Consider the following 21,441-nt stretch of genomic DNA (forward strand, 5'->3'; position numbering starts at 1 on the left):
CAGTCAGCTTTTTTATCTAAATAGAGATGACAGTAGCTACTCTATACAGTTGCTAAGATGTGCTCAGTAACCGTTGATTTCTCTTCCTGCTTTCCTTGTGGCTGGCTTTCAAGACTGTGAATAGACATGAACATACAGAGTCTTCTACTTTTAATCTAATTTGTTTATCTGAAAGGACAAAGGTGAGACTGCTCTGATCCCTAAGACTAGAACCACCCTGGGAATAACTCCTCTGTTCTCACCTGCCCTGCTTTCCATGCTATTCTTGCTGGAATAAAGTTACAGCTCCAAATGTTCTGGCAGCTCTTTCCAAGGCATTACTTAGAGCAAAGATGGTTGAAGTATGGGTAGATATTCCCCATCCATCCTGGGGCTTGCTTGTGGCCATGACAATCATGCCAGTCAGTCAGGGCCTCTTTCTTATGAAACCTGGAAGCATCTCCAGGGAGCCACTCCCCACTTGGCCTAAGTTGGCATTTAAGTTGTCCTGACTTAAAAATTCTATAGGAGAAAGCATACAAATTGGAACGCAAGGATCTTGACTCACAGATGATCACACAAATATTTTTGCTTCTTTTTCAGACAAGCATAGAGATTAAATGGATTACTGAAGATCTTAAATTGATTGGAGAAGCAGGATTAACATTTGGGGTTCTTGACCTCAAAATTAAGGCTCCTTTTAGTTTAGGCTTTTCAATTTTTGCTTCTGAAAATATTGTCTCCCTGGAAGTGGGTGGCTGCAAGAAACAGTGAGTTTGAAGTCTTTGCAGAATTATGCAACTACTGACTGGATGACAGTGGGGTGGGAGAGTTACGGGAGAATTCAAACATCAGCTGGCATGTTGGATTAAATGATCTTTAAGATGTATTCTGGGCCCCAGATTCTGAGATTCTCCTTACAGTGTCACTTAGGAATGTAATTTCCTAAACATGAAATGTCTCAGGAAGTAAGTTCCATGTCTGGGACTCATTTGCAATTAGACATTCAAGACTCTAAATAACATTTGGGTTAATTAACTTTTGCCTGGTTTCATAAAACACATTTAGTGCTTCTGACCATCTTAGTGTATTGTGCTCAATATAAGATTGTTAGTAGACTTGTGAAAATTACAAAATTTAGAAAATAAGAATCATGATGAAAATACTGAATACATTCTTTTAAAGTCAAGGAACTGCTAGATGCATGACATGATATCATAATTATTTTTTGGTAGGAAAAAATCTTATTTATCTGCATACCCATCTTAAAAAAGATCTATTAAAAAGTTGATAATTTAAGATAATTCTAGAATACGAGATTTGAGAAGTGCACATCTGTCCATTTTTGACCACAACGAATGTTAAATAGATTTTCAAGTTTTTTTTATGGGTATCAAAGTGATGTTCTTATTGAACTTTAAAAGCCATAGTGAGCCTCCCTTGTCTCCTGTCCTCCCCCTTGCAGCGTTGTAAATCTAACTTCTGCCCGTCCTATTGTTCAGAAAAAAGCAGCCATATTGTGCTGATTGCTATTAAATTAAAGCAGAAAGGGAGAGACACAAATGTGGAAGCCCATCTTACCAGCAGGGATACCACTATCTTTTATTTTGCATTTTGGGAGGGTCAGAAAGTCATGACAGGCATCTGACCTCTGATAACCTCTTTGATGCTTCTGTGTGCAGTTTTTTGGGGAAGAACTTAATTAAATACAATTGAATTTCCCTGCTAACATTACCACTGAAAGGACTCCTTTTAGATGGCTCAGTGTTTGCTGGTGAGGAACAAACAAAGATTCTTCTTTTGTTCCTCAAAGAAAAGTTAGCATATGTTAGTTAAGGATTTGTGATTTCTTTTGACTAGACTGGCGGGTTCCTAAAAATTCAATGAGTCTTCTGAAATGGTAACCGTGATAAAACATGAAATATGCGATTAACTAAAACCCTAACTCTCTTTATTCCTGTTGGTTATTACTAAGGTTAATCTTTTAAAGAATTTACTATATTAATCTATACTTAAAAATGATGAGCATTTATTTATAATGAAATTGCTAATGTTTGGATACATCAGATATAACTTGTTCATCTCCTGGATTTTTTAGGTACCAGAGGAAGGGAAGAGTTACTAGCAGACGCGCTTCTGTGCTTTTACCTAGGAGACAGTTAAAACAAGAGTTGACAAAAAATATACAGTTTTTGGTTTTGAACAGTTTGTTGAAACTTTAAGAAGCTTGTCTACAAGGTACACTTTAATAAAATGCAATAATCTGTATACTCTATAGGTTAAAAATCCATTTTCCCATTGTTACTCTTGGGCTTCTAAAATCAGTGGCTGATAATGATAAATTGAGGAATCAGTTTTATAATCATACACGAATAATAAGTAATTTTATTCAAATTTGAGACTTGGTACTTATTGAGAGAGGAATCGGGTTTATATCTTCTTAGATAAAAAGAAACTTTTCATCCTAGACGATTTTGTTTTCCTTGAAGAGAAGATTAGAATTAGGAGCTGATGCTTTTGAATTTAAAGTTGACTACTGTGTATGTTAAGCCTACTTCCTTACCTCCACACCCTCATCCTCTGTTTCTAAGCTTTCCCAGATCTCTCTAATTATTTAGGGGGAGAAAAAGTCAACACTTGACCCTGCTGCCCTATCTGGCTGCTGCTCCGTCTCTTGTTTCTCATGCATTGTTAAATTCCTAAAAATGGTGTGTACTACACCCACAGCCTATATTTCCACGTCACTCTCCAGAATCTGGTTTCTATGTTCACTATATACTATGTACTCCAGGGGAAGGTGCCCACAATCAGGGCCACCATGTAAGTTTGGATGTTATACCTTACACAAGACTCCAAGCCAAGGGGATAGGAAGAGGCTAAAATTTTGGTGCATTTAATGGCTAGACTAAGTCCTACCATAGGGCTTTATCTGCCAAGGGGGGGGGGTGCCATTGTTACTATGATGATGATAATGGTTATTTTGTGCTTTGCCTGAAGGCTCCATAGGGCTAGCTGTGGCTTTGTCAACAATTCCCTTGGTCCAGTCTCAGCCTTTACTGTCTGATCTTATTTTTCAAAGTCTCAACCTTTTAAAAGCATGTGATCAAGAATGAAAACTCATTTGTCTAAAGGGTGCAAAATTCTTTGTCAACAGGAGGTCTTCCCCAAGGCTGTTAAAATCTTAAATCACTATGGGATTGGGATGATTTGTAGTTGACCTTTGAACAGCATGAGGGTTGGGGTGCAGTTGCCTTGTGCAATAAGAAATCCATGCATAACTTTTGACTCCCCCAAAACTTAACTATTAATAGCCTACTGTTGACAGGCAGCCTTACTAATAACAGAAACAACCAATTAACACACATATTTTTGTATGTTATATGTATTATATACTGTATTCTTAAAGTAAGATAGAGAAAAGATGTTATTAAGAAAATCATAATGAAGAGAAAATATATTTACTATTTGTTAAGTAGAAGTGAACCATCATGAAAGTCTTCATCCTTATTGTCTTTACATTGAGTAGGCTGAGGAAGAAGAGGAGGGGTTCGCCTTCTGTCTCAGGGGTGGCAAAGATGGGAGAAAATCACTGTATTAGTAGACCTGCACAGTTCAAACCCATGTGTTGGTCAAAGGTCTACTGTATTTTTCTGTGTATTTAAACAAAATACTAGTTGAGGGAAGAAATATAAAGATTGAAATCATTATGTAAAAATGCAATGCCAGTCTCTTTTTTTAATCACTTGGCTGTCTCATCCCCTCCCCCTCTGCAGTCATCCTGATGGGAGACACCTGAACACTGTGAAGAGCCTGCAGGCTTTATGACTAGAAAGGCTCACCTTGGAATCGCAACTCCCCACCACTTACTCAGTGATATTGCCTTGGCTGTCATTGAGTTCTCTGGGCTTCAGATTTTTCATCTACAAAATAAGGATGAAAATTGTTGGCTGTCAATAGTTCTTTGGTGGAGGATAAAGGGAGTTATTACAGGGCACAACTACTATTTGGCCTGGCAGCAGCTCATAGCAGAGTCAGAATGTTCTCTCAGTCTACACTTTCCCCGTGCTGACCCTCTGTTAACATTACTTTTACTTGTTCTTTTTCAACTGGATTTTTTTTTTCTTTTTGCTCTTTCTTCAACATCTAGCTCAGCTGACATCTCTTCCAAGAAGTGTTTACTGATTCTTCACATTTGTCTAAATCTTCTCCTTAGGTCTGGGAGAGGAGCTCCCCTAGTACCTTATGCATCCATTTTCACAGTCTTTATCCTGTTGTGCTGTAATTGCACCAGGGGAGCATTGTGGAGATTATGCTTCATTTACTTTTGTGTCCTTGGTACTGAACATAGTACATGGCAAACCCATAGCTATTTGATAAGCTGGATTGTCTTGATCTCAACATCTGGACAAGTGGAGAGAAAAGCATCAGCAAAGCCATGGCAGTTGGGAAACATAGATCATTAGAAGCAGTGGTGAACAGACCCCTTCCTTGTATGTTTCATCTGTAATGGATATTCCTCTATTGCTTAATTTCTGATCATTACACTATCCAGGTCTCTTCTTCCAGAAGAACTGATCTATTTCCAGGGCTTCAGCTATGTCTTGTCTTGACCATACAACCTCTTGAAAGCAGCTATCTACAAAGATCAGTAGATCAGTACCTTGCTGTTCCGGAACCAACATCACCTGGGAGCTTGTTATAAAACCAGAATCTCAGGCCCTCCTGTAGACCTCCTGAATTAGAATCTGCATTTTAGCTACTCCTCAGATGATTTGGATGTACAGTAAAATGTAAGAAGCCCTGGATTAGTAGTATGTGCCTTCAAGAATAGTGTATTCCCTGAATTTCTTGATATTTAAATGCCTTTGCCTATGAAGTCTCAGGGAAAGGCATTAGGTCTGTTGCAAAGAAAATGAAATAGTACACTGGTATATCGATGAGATCTTGGCCAAAATCAGGCAGTAATTTTCTAACCAAGTTAACCACAAATGAAACAATCCACATTAGATTAGAACTAAGTAGACAACCTAAATATTTAAAAAGGGTTCAAGTAAGTGAGAAATAAGTATTTCATCTTAATGTCTTGATCCTCTACTTGGATAGAAAATGATTATCATTTTAAAGAGAGACCATTTCTTTAGAAAGAAATACACTACCCCACATCAAGGCAAACATGTTTTTTATTTGGTAGCAGTTTAATGACCGAAGCAAGGATTTCAAAAGCTATCTCCTGGTTTCCGTTCCAGTCTCAGAGGCAAAGTGAGTATTTGCTTTCAGCATAGTTGACACCCAAGCTTTTTGCAAATGTTTCCACAAAGCCAGCTGTCCTTTGTAGATCCCCCTGGGAACTTTTCTTTTGGTTACTAACCCTCGAGAGCCTACAGCTCCCTATTTGTGAAGGTATTTGTCAGACGGAAAGAGGTCATGAATCTTCAGATCTTTTTGAGGAGCATGATCAAGACTCCAGTTTGAAAAACTTTATGCCTTTGCTCAGACCTTCGGGCTCATCTGAAGATTCCCTTCTCCAGCCTTATCATCCCATTGGAACATGCCCCTCCACACACATAGATACACAAAAACAGCATGTCTGTAGCATTTCTTGGCTAGTATATTATAGGCTTAAAATTCTGAGAAAATTCATTCCTTATCTGAAAGCTTCATTGGATTTTAAATGCATTTTTATATTAACATTTCTGTTGATGAATCTTGTGGATGCATGAAATTTTATGTTTACTGCTTTTGTTTTATCACCAGTTCAGTCATGGTTTCTCCCTAGATCTCGCCTTTGTGTCTTCCATAGTACCTTATTCCCTCCTCCTTTTTAAATAACAGAGTCCCAGAGAGTGTTTAATGACTGACCTCTAATGCCATGTGCTTGGTTGAATAAAAGGCTGTGGTCAAACACTCATCTGGAGAATCATGTTACAAAATCGTCAGTGACAAAGACCTGCTATTGAGATATTGTGGCCTTCCAAGGACCTGATGGTGGATTCAGTTTTTACTCTTCATGCACCTATTAGGTGGTTCAAGTGTATAGATGCGTGTGTGTGCACTTGCGTGTGTGTGCATGCCTGTGAGCGTGAACAGAACAAAAACCTGAACTCTCTAGCACATACCACCTGTTTTCACATCATTGTTGTTACAAAAGGCTTTTTTTTCCTCCTTTAATTAGCTGAGCTGTCCTATTTTTTCATAACTTGCCTCTTCTCTAACATATGGGCTGTAACCGTATTTCTTTTCATTAGACCTGAGCCTTGTTTGTCATTTATAGCATACTTTTGCCTTTCTCTTTCATTTAGAAAGAAAGAGAGGCTTTTCTATTATTTTAGAGCAAAGCACCTCTGGTTTATGTGGCGACTCTTGTGGCTTTCTAAATGCACTTGATTTAGCTTTCAATGTGTAATTACTGCCAAACAAGTTAATTGCTTTATAAGTGTCCAAAATTCCCTGGTTTAATTTTGCTTTCATTTACCAACCTTCATTATACATCCACTGTTCAACATAAACACAAATGATTGTTAATGAATGCCTAATGCCATATTCATTAGAAAATCAGGTTAATGACTGGCAATGAATATTGCAGCTACTTTATTCTTTCAAGCTTTTTATTTATTTATTTTTGCCTTGTTGATTACAATAGCTTTTTGTTTACCAGGCAATTCTACCTGTACTCCTAGTCTGTTTCTTTCTGGACTCCTCGTCTTGCTTAAAAGTTCAAGGTAAAGGTTTCTAAGGTACTCCCATTCCTTAATTGTTCTTTGTTCCTTCTTCCTGCAGATACCTCCAATATATGCAGCTATTTGTACGTAAATTATATCTCAATAATGCTTTATAAAAAATTTAAAAACCAAGATAATCGGAATGCACGTGATTTCCTTGGGCTATTAGCTACCATAAAGTCTTGTTGTTTGGAGAACAGAAATCTCAGGACTGCTTTGTATAGATGGTCAGGTGGTACACTGAACTACCCTAAGAGGTATTGTTTTTGCATCACAGTCTTGGTGAATGATGCCACCCTGCTGTGCCATCCACAACTTGCATAGCTCTGAGGAGTGGCACTAAGAAATCTCCACTGAAATAAAAAATGTATCAGAGCAGGGTAGTTTGGGACAGCATTCAGTGCTTCGTGCTGACTGCCCTGGGCAAAGGTTGCCTACTTGGAAGATACCAGACGTGTGAATGTACATGGTTTGAGTGAGTGGCAGGAAGTCCATGGAGGAGGAGAACTGAGACGCACGTTATTGGGATGGGCCTAATTTTCCCCCTGGTGCTTCTTGCTTTGTAAATGAAATTTGTCCCCCTCCCTGCAGACATGGGGTTGCTTTTCCAATCAAACCAGCAGCTGGGGTTCGAAGGCTATGCATGTATGCTGATAATCCAACAGAGGATGATGGGTAGAACACAAAGTCCAGATTCTGAAATTTGAGCCCTGGCTTGTCACTACATGGTTGTGTGATCTCGAGCAGTTTCCTCATCTATCAAATGCAAATATTGGCAATTTAGAATTCCTTCTGGCTCCACACCCTGTGACACCACATTCCTTTTGGGATGACAGGAGAGTGCCCCTGCATCCTTTTTTTTTTTTTTTTGAGACGGAGTCTTGCTCTGTCGCCCAGGCTGGAGTGCAGTGGCGTGATCTCCGCTCACTGCAAGCTCTGCCTCCCGGGTTCACGCCATTCTCCTGCCTCAGCCTCCCGAGTAGCTGGGACTACAGGCGCCCGCCACCACACCTGGCTATTTTTTTTGTATTTTTAGTAGAGACGGGGTTTCACTGTATTAGCCAGGGTGGTCTCGATCTCCTGACCTCGTGATCCGCCCGCCTCGGCCTCCCAAAGTGTTGGGATTACGGGTATGAGCCACCGCACCCGGCCCCTGCATTCTTTAAGTGCATTGATTGGATGCTTACCATGTGCCCAGTGCAGAGTTGATAGCAGGGATACTAGGTAGAAGACACATTTTCTTGACCTCATGGGAGGACATAATGGGGGGGGCCCATGCGCCCCACCTGTCTTTGACAGACAGTACAAATGCATCACACTTGTAGCACTACTCAGCTTCAGTGCTGTGAAATCCATTACCCTCCCCAATTATTTACTCCAGATTCTATTAATTTTACCTATTTCTGCCACCTTGGGTCCCCTTCTACTTCTCTTGTCAAAATCCTTCAGTCATGGTACTTTGATCTCAAAGAAGCTCTTGCTTCTTCTTCCATTTTTGTCTCAATTTCTGTCTCTAGTCCATCACCCAAGTCTACATAATCTGTATTCCTTGACTCCACCTATGTCTGTACCTTCATAACATTTAGTGTCATTGGAATCTTAACTTTATTTGTGTGATTCTTTGGTTACTACCTCCTGCTTTAGACTCTAATCACCTCTGGGAAAAGTAGTGGCCAACTCACCATTGTTTTTCTGACATATACTTGTATCCTGGTGATAGATTTTTTGGGGGTCTCTCCTTCATGACACCAATCTTAACAGACTGGTTTTAGCAAATATTGGGCAACAGAAAGTCAAAGACCTTGAGGAGCATGACTAACTAACTAAATAAAAAGCACCAAATTGAAAACCAGAAGTATGAAAACAAATCCTGATATTATCTTATTAAGTTTTGATATTTTAAGTAAAATTGCAAGTAAGCTTCAAATCAAATGTCTCGTTTGATATTTAGGTAAAATTGTTCTCTTCTGTTGTGAGATCTTCAGGGGTTACCTCTTCTGACCTCCCCGAGTATATCTATTGTACGTATTGTATATTTGTTTCAGTCACAGGTTTCTACAATGATAATTCTACATGCCAAGCAACTCCAAATAAGTGACTTTCAACAAGAAACATTCATTTCTTATTTATGTTCATGGGCCTGTGGGTTGACTATGGGTGCATTGGGCTCAGCTGGGATGGGCTTCGGGCTATGAGGGGTACATCAAAGTCACATGGCAAAGGGTGTAAATGTTTAATTCTATTTCATCCCAATATATCACGACATTTTCAAAATACTTCACCTCTCTCTTTCATCACGTATCAGAGTTAAAATTTTACATTTATTTGTGTGATTATTTCGTTAATACCTGTGGCTTCCTCTGGAATCTTGAGGATGGGAAGTGTGTTTTGGGCTCACCATTGTTCCCAAAGCACCTGGGACAGTGTTGTGGGCAATATCGGGTACTCAGTGAATGAACAGCCATTGTTTGAAAGAATTAGCTTCTGATCTGCCTAAAAACCATCTCAGGAATGGAAATGTTTCTTTGTAAGAATTATTGAAGTGATACTAAATGCCTTGTTTCTAATGTTTCAGAAATCCCCTTGCTACATTCCCATTGTGAGCAGTGCCACCCTGTGGGATAGAAGCACACCCAGTGCAAAGGTGAGTCAGCGGAATGTTATGTGCAGGGCTGCTCCATGGTGCCGTCCTTTTGGGTTCAGTTGCTTTACACGTAAGCAGATTTGTTCCATTGTATTTTTGACTTTATAACTAGTAAAGGATTTTTTAAATTTTAAAATAAGAATGTTTAAAGACATTTCCTAGAAAACTTTGGATCTCTGAGAGTCACGCTACCTCCTTATTCTTTGCACACAGATATGTACACCTAGAAAAACATGTATCATCCACTGATGTCCAAGAATAGAAATCACAGTGCATTAGGGGTCTTTGCAGTGCCTGTATGTGGCCAACATACAGAAACTAGGGCAATGATTTTATCTTACCATCATCTGTAACAATTTACAGCTGAGTTCACTAGGCAAAAAGTTGACCTGTTAGTAGTGTTCCTCTCCTGTACCACCTTCTACTAATTGGTTGCTAACGCTCTTTTTCTTGGTGAGAGCCAAAGTGAATGTTTGTCCCTACGATGTGCATATGCGTGACTATAAATGACTACGATGTGAACATGGAGATGGTCACCATGGCTGGCAAGTCCGGTTGTCATGGAGCTGTGGTAGCTTTCCAGATTCAGTCTCACCGGAGCTTCGTTTACAAAAGCAGGATTGGGATAAAAAGAACCTCTCAGCCAACACTGAAATTTACATCCTAAGGGCTTTAATCACCTTCATTTCCTTCGTATTTACCATGAAGGGAATTGCAACTTCCTCTAAAAAGGAACACACAGCCCAGCAATACTGATGAAATCACAACATCCCAAGCACATGAGGAGGAGATAGTTTTCTCTTCTATGGACTCCGTTTTTCAAAATTTGTGAGCAGGATTGGCTTAAATTACAGCTTGCAGAAAATAGCATATGGTGACTGGAAATACAATTCAAGAGTAGAAATCAAAGACGTAGAAAATCACATTTTAAGATTAATGGAAAAGGCCAATAGTAGAAAAGATGAAAAACATGACCTAGTTGAAAACCATGACCTGGTTTTCTTACTGTTCTTACTTTGCACTAAAGCAGAGGAATATAGCTAAGTAAGGCAACTGCAATATGCTGTTTCATTAGTTATATGTCCATTTGGACTTCAAAGATCTGTGCAACTGAGGGATTCCATGACTCCCAGAATGGACTGTATTAGAACGGAAACAGGCCCCAGCAAAGTCCCTTTGTTACTGCTATTCCACAACTAGTATGTCAAGGCTCTTAGAAGGCAACCCTTCATGAAAGGGGACCACAGATCCATTCTCTCATCAAGGAGTAGTACAGGTGACAATGAGAGTTGGCATTTAGCTCATACCGCAGCAAGATGATGCCTCTGGAGCTCACAGACCAGTGTCGCCTGGGTGCTACTCCTTTCCTCTGACAGCTTAAATTAGGATGGGGAAGTGAGTGCAGTCCTACGTAGATCAGGGCTTGGTGTCAGCTAGATCATCTTTTAAACTGCATCATCCCTTCCTCTCTCTTTCTTCTCTCTCTCTTCCTCTCTCTGTTTTTGTGGCTTTGGAGGAATTATAAAAGTAAGACTAAAAACTTTTATGATGTATATCTTTAAAATACTTTCATATTATTTGTTTTGTATATAGTATATACTGTATATTGACTGCCATATACCTTATTATATATTATACATGGTATATTATGCACTGTACATCAGATGTTGTATAGCACATGTATATGAAACATATATCATATATAACATACTATCATATATGTCAGATAACCTGTACTGTGTATGTGTGTGTGTCTTTGTGTGTCTCTGTGTCTGTGTCTGTGTGTATGTATTCCAGTATTATACCTTACATATTGTATTTACTGACAACCTAACAATAGTCAGATACTAAAAGCAACAGTAAAGAAAAAAGTCTTTGCTTTTTAAGAGATGATCAATAGTGAAGAACATAAATAATTGGAAATTATCAGATAAATAATTCAGGTAGTTCCAGAAAACTGCTTTGTTATAAAAACTGTAGATTGGTGGTAATGAGGCTGAGGGTCTCTTGGGGTGGGAGGAGGGTGCTGCTTTTGCTAGGGTAGGGAGGTCATGGAAGGCCTTTCTTCTTCTTCTTCTTTTTTTTTTTTTTGAGTTTTCTGGATCATATAGTAATTCTACTTGAACCCGTGAGGTGGAGGTTGCAGTGAGCCAAGATTGCACCATTTCACTCCAGCCTGGGCGACAGAGTGAGACTCTGTTTCAAACAAACAAACAAACAAACAAACAAACAACAACAACACAAATAGACTTAATAGCCTTTAGAATCATTTTCATTAAAATAAAGAAAAACACCAATGACTACTATTATTACATCTACTCAAAAATGTCCTCGGGGTTCAAAGCAATAAAATATAGGGAAAAATATATAAGAACTGGGGGGAAAAGATAATATTGATTATCTACCTGGAAATTCTAAAATTATCTCCAAATTATTAAAATATATAAATTATTAAAACCAAAACTATAAATTACTTTGGAATAAATTAAAAAAATCATAAGACATATATGGAAAAATGTATAAAACATTATTTAAGGATACAAAAGAGGGTACCCAAATAAATGAAGAGATAGTATGCATATGAATGAGAAGTCCATCATAGTATTTTTGGTGAAGTTAAAAGAAGACTGATCCTATAAGTTAAATGAAAGATCAAGTTATGATCTTTCAGTTATGAAGAAGAACAAAATATGGGAACTTGTTTTACCAGATATCGAGACTTTTTATAAAGACTTAGTAATTAAACAGCATGCTATTTGCTCAAGGGTAGGCCTGTGGAACTGAACAGAATATATAAATCTAATATACAAAAGAAAGGATATTAGATACTGATGGGGAAAGGAAGGACTATTCAATAAATGGGGTGGGGACAACTGGCTATCCCTACAGAGAAAAAAGGTAATATTATATATCTATTCACACTAAATAGAAAAGTAAACTTTGGGTAGGTTTAAGAAAACAGTAACTTTTAGAGAAAATATAAAATATATTTTATGACCTGAGGGGTATAAAGGGGTTTCCTAAGGTATAAAAATCATAAACTTTCAAGATATATTGATAAATTTTACTACATTAAAAATTAAAAAGTTTCCTTTACCAAGCTTTATAACAAAAATAAAAGACAAGTTACAACTTAACAACAAATATTTGGAGAGCAAATACTAACAAGGAATTTATATCTATAATTTACATAGAATTCCCACAAATTTGTAAGAGAAAGATAGTTAACTGGGTAGAAAAATGAGCAAAGGATATGAATTGACAATTCACCAAGAGGAAATCTGAATATCCAATAAAAGTATAAATAAATGTTTTAGTTTACTAGTGTCAAGGGAAATGCAGATAAAAACTGTAATGAAAGATGATTTCATACTCAAAGTTGACACAAATGAAAAAGTCAGATGATAAAAAATGTTGACAAAAGTATAGAGAAATGGAGAGTCTCACATAAGCTGCTGCAGAATCACTTTAGAGAGCATTTTCATGATCTAACACAGTTGTAGAATGCAAATACCTTTTATTTTATTTTTTGATACAAATATTTTATTTGTTCATATTTATGGGGTACGTATGTGATATTCTGTTTAATGCACTGACTGTATAATGATCAAGTCAGTGTGTTTGGGGTGTCCATCACCTTGAGTATTTATCATTTCTATGTGTTGGAATCATTTCAGATCCTTTCTTCTGGCTATTTTGAAATATATAATACGTTGTTGTTATTGATAGTCACCATACTCTGGTATTGAACATTAAAATGTATTCCTTCTATCTAAATGCATGTTTATACCCATTAGCCAACCTTTCTTTATCCTTGCTCTCACCCTGATATGCTTCCCAGCCTCTAGTATTCATCATTCTGGAATGCAAACAAATTTGACTCAACAATTTCCACCAAGGTATGAAATTAGAGACTGTGTACTCAAGGAAGACACATAGAGCAGTTGTCCCCAACCTCTTTGCCATCAGGAATTGGTTTTGTGGAAGATAATTTTTCCACGGACCAGGAGGGGTTTGGAGGAGATAGTTTCTGCATGAAACTCTTCCACCTTAGAAGATCATCAGACATTAGTTAGATTGTCATAAGGAGTGTGCAACCTTGATCCCTCGCATGCACAGTTCACAGTAGGGTTCGAGCTCCTGTGATAATCTAGTGCCACCACTGATCTTACAGGAGGCAGAGATCAGGTGATAATGCTTGCTCCCAGCCTGGCACTCACCTCCTGTTGTGCCACCTGGTGCCTAATGGCCTGGGGCTTGGGAACCCCTGACATAGAGGACTGTTTTCTGATGCATTGATTTGTAATGGAACATTAAAAAGCACATGTCCATTAACAGGAGAGTAGATAAATATATTGTGGCCTAATTTATGCAATGGTCTGTTGCAACTAGTTTAAAGGAATAAATTGAAGCTATATAGACCATCAAGGATAAATCTCAATAATCTGATGGTGAATGAAAGTATCAAGTTACAGAATTACTTACATGTTTGGTAAGACAGATACTGTCATTTAGAAGATAAAATTATACACCTTTGCTTTTCCCTCCCAGTTTAGAGCCATTTGAGATGTAGACACACAGATCAGACAGACGGTGGTAAAAATATATTCCAGGTCAAAGCTGGATTGAAGAACTTAGTAATGTTTCCAAAAATATAAACAGATCATATTCTTCTGCTCACAAACTTTCAATGGGCTTCGATTTTACCACAGTAAAATCCAAAGTCTTTATCATGGTTCCAAGACTCTACCCTACTGGCCTCCCCACTTGTATTTTACTCTCCAGCCCCTTCCTCTGCTCAGTCCTCCAAGCACACTTCCCTCCTAGGTCCTTTGCAATTACTGTTTTGTCTACCAACAATGTACCTTCTTTCAGGTCCTGAGCCCCACTTGCCTCAAAACCAGTAGACCTGGTCTGGATGCACTCTCCTAAGCAACTCACCAACTAATGACCAAGGATCTAAAATAATGGTGTCCAAATTTTAATTGCAAATGTCAACAATGATAAAAAATTTAGTGCCCATATCTCATATACTTATATTTAGAGAGATATGTACTACTCCATTCATTAAAATGTTAGAAACTATATTATAATGTATTTATGTTAGTATTAGTCCATTTCTACACTGCTATAAAGATACTACCTAAGACTTGTGAGACTGGGTAATTTATAAACAAAAGAGGCTTAATTGACTGACAGTTCTGCATGGCTGGGGAGGCCTCAGGAAACTTACAGTCATGGTGAAAAGCGAAGGAGAAGCAAGTACCTCTTCACAAGGTGTCAGGAGAGAGAGTGCAAGGGAAACTGCCACTTTTAAACCATCAGATCTTGTGAGAACTCCCTCACTACCACGAGAACAGCATGGGGGAAAATACCCCCATGATCCAGTCACCTCCCACCAGGTCCCTCCCCTGATTACAATTTAAGATGAGATTTGAGTGGGGACACAGAGCCAAACCATATCAACTATTATGTTATAACTATTTATATAATATAACAAAAGTTATAATAGTTGATATATGTATATTATACATAGTATATATATATTATGTTGTAACTATGTTTTATATATATTATAACTATGGTATACCATAACAGTATATAAACACTAATATAATATAGATATACATACTATATATAATATATAATGCATTTGTAGTATATATTATTATGAATAGCATATATATAGTGTATATATATTTTTATGACTATGTTATACCTGGAGTACTATTTTATAACTATTATGTTATAATGATACGGTATAAAATAGTACTTTATGTCTCATTTATTCAATGGGCTATCCCATTGAATTTAAACATAAAAGAGATCAATTATAAATTATTATCCTTTCATGTCTAATCAGATGCTTTCATACTATTTTTAATGAGTATGTCAAGAAACATTATACACATTGTAAGAATAATGGGTCTGGGCCGGGTGCGTTGGCTCACGCCTGTAATCCCAGCTCTTTGGGAGGCCCAGGCAGGCGGATCACATGGTCAGGAGATCGAGACCATCCTGGCTAACACAGTGAAACCCCGTCTCTACTAAAAATACAAAAAATTAGCCGCACGCGGTGGTGGGCGCCTGTAGTCTCAGCTACTCAGGAGGCTGAGGCAGGAGAATGGCGTGAACCTGGGAGGCGGAGCTTGCAGTGGGCCGAGATCGCCCCACTGCACTCCAGCCTGGGCCACAGAGCGAGACTCCGTCTCAAAAAAAAAAAAAAGAATAATGGGTCTAAAGCCACATTTCTATTAGTGTTATTACTAAATTTCAAATATTGTGGCCAACTTCTTGAAAATTTATTTGAGATCATCATTCTTTTTACTTTGTAATGTGGCAGAGGAAGATATCATATTAGAAAAAAGGAAGCGTGTTGGCTCAGTCATTTTATTCAATTGATCAGTTCAACAAATATTTATTCGTACCTGCTGAATGATAGAACGTAAGATCCATGAGGGCATGGCCTAGTCTGTCTTACTTTTTGTTGTATCCTTAGCTCCCAGCAGGATGCTGGTACATTGTAGATGTTCACTTGATTTTTATTGAATAAATGAAGGAATGAGTCAGCACTTTGCAGGTACTGGAGGTACTCTGGTGAGCCTCTGTTCCTGCTTTTCTATTGCTGTGTTTAGTTGCTGTTCCTGGAGTGACCCTGCTTTTCTCTGGAAGCTCCCACCTTTGTACCGTATCTCCCACCTGTCTTCCCCTTGTTCTCAGCATGCAGCCCCACACTGGATGGAATTTCTGTGCCACAATTTGGAGTTGGCCTCAGTTATCAGGCCTCTCCTTGGGGATTAGGAGTGGAAAGGGACCCCACCTGTACTTCCCAATGAGTTGCCCACTAAAGCCACCCCTCCAGTGCTTGCTTTCCTGCTGCTCTTCAGGAGCCCTTCTTGATAGAATCGTTGGGCAACAATCGTTAGTATTTGTGGAAAAAATAAATTGCTTTCTGAAAAATATGTTCAATGGTTTCGTGTTTCAAACACATAACCAAATCAGCGATTACAGTGAAACATGTATTTTAAAATTATTAGCATAGTGGAGACACAGGAGAGTTGGTCATAAACAGGTTTGTAACCTTGGACTGCATCTTTTCCACAGCAAGTGTTAAAGTGGACATTTCAAAGAACAAGCCAGAATGCATCCAGGCCATGGGTGACCTGAGGACTCTAAGAAGTCAGGTAAACGTAGGGCAGGACAGACAACCTGTGGCCTAGAAAAGAGCATCATTTTCTCAGCAGGTGTGAGTTAGATTTGTACAGAAAGGCATTTTAAGATGTTTTATAAGAGAGTAATTGGAGAAATAGAATGTCTTTATCTCAGCATGACATGGCGCAGAACTCATTCTCAATCTCCTCTCTGACTTTAGCAGGGATTAACTCCTGCTGTATCTGAGATGGTCTGGAGATACCTTTTATATTCAACTAAGTGCTTCTTTGGGCATTTAAGTATGAGCATGGGAAGATTTTAGAAATGTTTGCTTTTTCTGATATCCAGTATGAACATCTGCAAGAAAAAGTGTCCATTCACTTTGGCAAAACTACTAATAATTGGCCCAGATGAGAGCTCGCAAGTCAATATCCTATGGAAATGATATGAGGATGATATCAGCATACCTGGGGAAGTTTCCCCTAGGGATTCCTCTGATTTCCAAGAATTTGCTCTGCCTAGAGTCATAGAGCATAAAGCTAGAAAGAATTGCTTTTCAGAGGTGAAATCATAGGCACAGAGTTATGAATAAACACTGTAGGTTTTGATTTCTAACAGATGTGTATTGTTGTCTGGGTTAAATTAATAAGTATTAGGTGTTTCATTCATTCAATAAATTGTGTTAAGTGCAATATATACTAGGCATTAATTTAGACATATAGCAGTGAAAAAAAAAACCCTGACCTCATGGAGTTTTCATTCCAGTGTGGGAATCAGACAATAAATAGATGGTCCAGAGAGTGATAGTGATACTATAGAGAAAAAGCAGGATAAGGGAATGGAAGCATGTGTCATTGTTGATATTTGTCATATAAGAGCCTTATTTGAAAGCAACAGAAGGTAGTATAGTTTGGATGTCTCCTCCAAACCTCATGTTGAGATATAATCCCCAATGTTGGAGTTGGGGACTGGTGGGAGGTGTTTGGGTTATGGGGGTGGATCCCTCATGGCTTGGTACTGCTCTTGTGATAGTGCGTTCTTGCAATATCTGATTGTTGTAAAGTGTGGCACCTCCCCACCCCTACTTTTTCTCCCTCTTGCTCCCACTTCTACCATGTGAGATGCTTGCTCCCTCTTCCCCTTCCATCATGACTGTAAGCTTAGAAGCCCTCACCAGTAGCTGAGCAGATGCTAGTGCCATGCATCCTGTACAGCCTGCAGATCCCCATGAGCCAATTAAACCTTGTTTCTTATAAATTACCCGGTCTCAGGTATTTCTGTATGGCAATGCAAGAATGGACTAACACAGAAACTGATTCTGGTTGATTGACCAAAAAAGGAATTAAATAAAAATAACTTTGGATGCTTTACAAGATCATCAGGAGGAGTAGACAAGGACCAAGGATGGACTTCCAGGAACAGTGTCCCAAGGGACACTGCACAACTGATCTGATACCTTATACCACCTGCCACCACCTCCACCACTGAGAATGAGATACCACAGCTTGTACTGGTGCCACTTCTGTGGCAGGAACTCAAATTTGCACTTTCTGCTACTGCACAGCTGCCAGAAAGAGAATGAGAAAGAAAATTTCCTGTCCTTTCCTCATGTATTACTAGTTCATGAGTCTGGCTGCTAAAGCAAGTGCCTGGACATTGACAGTGCTACTTCACAGATTTGTTTCAAGATTAAGTGAGTTAGAGCTAATAAACAAATTCAGCAAAGTTTCAGAAAAATCAGCATACAGAAATCAGTTGTGTGTCTATGCACTAGCAATAAATAACCTGAAAAGGAAATTAAGAAAAACAATTTTATTTAAAATAGCATCATAAAAAATAAGATAAGAATAAATTTAACCAAGAAGGCAAAATATTTGTATGTTGAAAACTGTAAAACAGCTGAAAGACATTAAAGATGACCTAAATAAATGGAAAGACATTCTATTTTCATGGACTGGAAGACTTAACATTAATATGATAGTACTACCCAAAGTGATCTACAAATTCCATGCAATCCCTATCAAATTCCAATGGAGATTTTTATTTAAATTATTTAGAAATAGAAAAATGTATCCTAAAATCCATGTAGAAACTCAAAGGATTCCCAAATAACCAAAACAATCTTGAAAAATAACCAATTCAAATCTTCATACTCCTGATTTTAGAACTTACTACAAAATGACACTAATAAAAACAGTGTGGTACTGGCATAGAGATAGGCATATAAACTGATGGAATTGAATAGCATGCCAAGAAATAAACTCTTACATGTATGGTCAACTGATTTTCAACAAAAATGCCAAGATCATTCAATGGAGCAAGGAGTTTTTTCAACAAATTGTTGTGGGAAAACTAGATATTCACATGCAAAAGGATGAAATTGAGCACACACCTTACACCATATTTAAAAATTAACTCAATATAGATCAAAGACAGACATGTAAGAGCTAAAGCTATAAAACTCAGAAGAAAACATAAGGCAAAATATTCATGACCTTGGATTTGTAATGGTTTCTTAAATATGACACAAAAGCATAGGTAAAAAAAGAAAATATAGATAAATTGGGCCTCATCAAAATTAAATTTTTTTTGTGCATCAAAGGCCACTATCAAGAGAGTGATCAGACAACCCACAGAAATGGGAGAAAATAGTTGTAAATCATATATATATATACACACATGCACATCATATATACTATTATAGATATAATTATATATGATTAGTATATATGATATATATGGTTAATATCCAGAATATATGAAGAATTAAAAGTCATCATCACCAACAAAAGACCAACCCAATTACAAAATGGGCAAAGGACTTGAATAGAAATTTCTCCAAGAAAGATGTACAAATGGCCAATAGTCACATGAAAAGATGTTCAACACTATTAGAGAAATGTAAATCAAAACCACGATGAGGTATCACTTTATACCCATCATAATGGTTGTTATTTAAAAAATGAAAAATGATATGTTTTGGCAAAAATGTGCAGAAATTGAAACTCATGCATTGCTGGTAGGAATGTAAAATGGTATAGCCATTGTTATTATAGTTTGGTGGTTCCTCAGAAAGTGAAACATAGAATTATCATATGACTCAGCAATTTTATTCCTAAATAATTGAAAACAGAGGAATGGATACTTGCATACCAGTGTTCATAGCAGCATTATTCACAATGACTAAAAACAAAAACTCAGTGCCATCAATATATATATTAATATATATTTAAAAATATATAATTTATATATAAAATATATAAATTTATATATAAATATTATAAATTTATTTATTTATATTATATTATAATTTATATTTAAATATTATAATTTATAATTTATATTTATATTATAATTTATAAATTTTATAAATTTTATAATTTATATTTATATTTATAAATTTATAATATATTATAAATTATAAATATATATTTATAAATAATATATAAATATATATTTATAAATAATATATAAATATATATATTTATAAATAATATATAAATATATATATATAACGGAATATGATTCAATCATAAAAAGGAATGGAGTCTGATACAGTGTGGATGAACCATGGAAATATTATGCCAAGTGAAATAAACCAGACACGAAAGAGCAAATATTGTGTACTTCCACTAATATGCAGTGTGATGGTTAATTTTGTGCCAACTTGATTGGGCTAAGGGATATCCAGATAGCTGGTTAAACATTGTTTCTGGATGTGTTAGTGAGAACATTTTTAAAAGAGATTAGCATTAGCTGTTCTTTGCTCAGCAGACTGAATAAAAATCATCTGTCCTCATCAATGGGGGTGGGCATCATCTAAATTGTTTATTGTATGAGCCTACATAGAACAAATGAGTGGAAAAAGATGAATTTTCGCTCTGCTTAAACTAAGACGTCATCTCTTGCCCTTGGACGTTGGCTTGCTGTTTCTCAAGGCTTTGGACTTGGACTGGGAGTTACACCAGTGGTTCACTTAATTTTCAAACCTCTGGGTTTGAACTGAAACTATACCACTGGCTTTCCTGGGCCTCCAGCTTGTAGACAGCAGATCAAGGGACTTCTTATACTAAATCTGTTTCTACATATCTATATATATCCTATCGGTTCTGTTTCTCTGGAGAACCCTGATTACCACATGTAGTATTTGAATTGTCAAATTCATAAAGACAGGAAGTAGAATAGAGGTTACCAGGGGCTGGGGAGAAAGTAATAATTGGGAGTTATAGGTTAATGGATGCAGAGTTTTTGTTTGGGATGATGAAAAGTTCTGGAAATAGTGGTGATGATTATTGAGCATTGTGTATGTACTTAATGTCCGTTAATTATACACTCAGAAATAGTTAATGCAGTAAATTGTATGCTCTGTATATTATACCATAATTAAAAATAAAGATTAAATGAGGTAAAACACTTAGAACTTTGCCTGGAACATAGTTAAATGCTGCATAAGTGGTAGCTATTATTATTTTGTGCCAGATACTGGGGATGCAACCATGACTAAGAGAGCAGGGAGGAAAGACAGATCTCTTATATCACACACAGAGGAATAAAAATCAGACAGTAGAACCTTCAGCAGCAATGATGGAGGCTGGCGACAGTGGAATAACATCGTTAATGTAATGAGAGTTACAACAATCTAGTGTTGTGTACCTAGCAAAATGATCTTACAAGAATAGAAGTGAAATTAAGATATTCTAAGATAAGCAAAAACTGAGAGATTTCTCTGCCAACAGACCATGGTGAAAGGAATTTCTAAAGATTGTATTTCAGGAAAGAGCACAATGGCCCCAGAGAGATCTAAGGTACAAGGCGACATGAAAACAGAGAAAACTGGGAGAGTCGCTGACACAACGCATGCTGCCCAGCTGCATCAGACTGAGCCTCGTGACTTCTCTGGGCTCTATATCTTCATGGACAATGGATGCACTGAGGAGCCCCTTGCCC

The 21,441-nt window shown here is 37.4% G+C and overlaps 1 protein-coding gene across 11 annotated transcripts in view; it reads left to right on the forward strand.

Annotated features, from left to right (window-relative positions):
- CUNH12orf42 (chromosome unknown C12orf42 homolog) overlaps positions 1-21,441 on the forward strand; it is a 222,365-nt gene that overhangs the window by 115,112 nt on the left and 85,812 nt on the right. For all 11 annotated transcript variants that reach the window (XM_058425342.1, XM_058425340.1, XM_058425344.1 and 8 more), the window contains one exon: positions 9,274-9,342. In XM_058425342.1, coding sequence (XP_058281325.1) covers positions 9,274-9,342 — 69 coding nt within the window. The remainder of the gene's footprint in view (positions 1-9,273; positions 9,343-21,441) is intronic.

This window comes from Hylobates moloch, unplaced genomic scaffold, assembly GCF_009828535.3.
Source record: "Hylobates moloch isolate HMO894 unplaced genomic scaffold, HMol_V3 SCAFFOLD_12, whole genome shotgun sequence".
Classification (NCBI taxonomy): Eukaryota; Metazoa; Chordata; class Mammalia; order Primates; family Hylobatidae; genus Hylobates; species Hylobates moloch.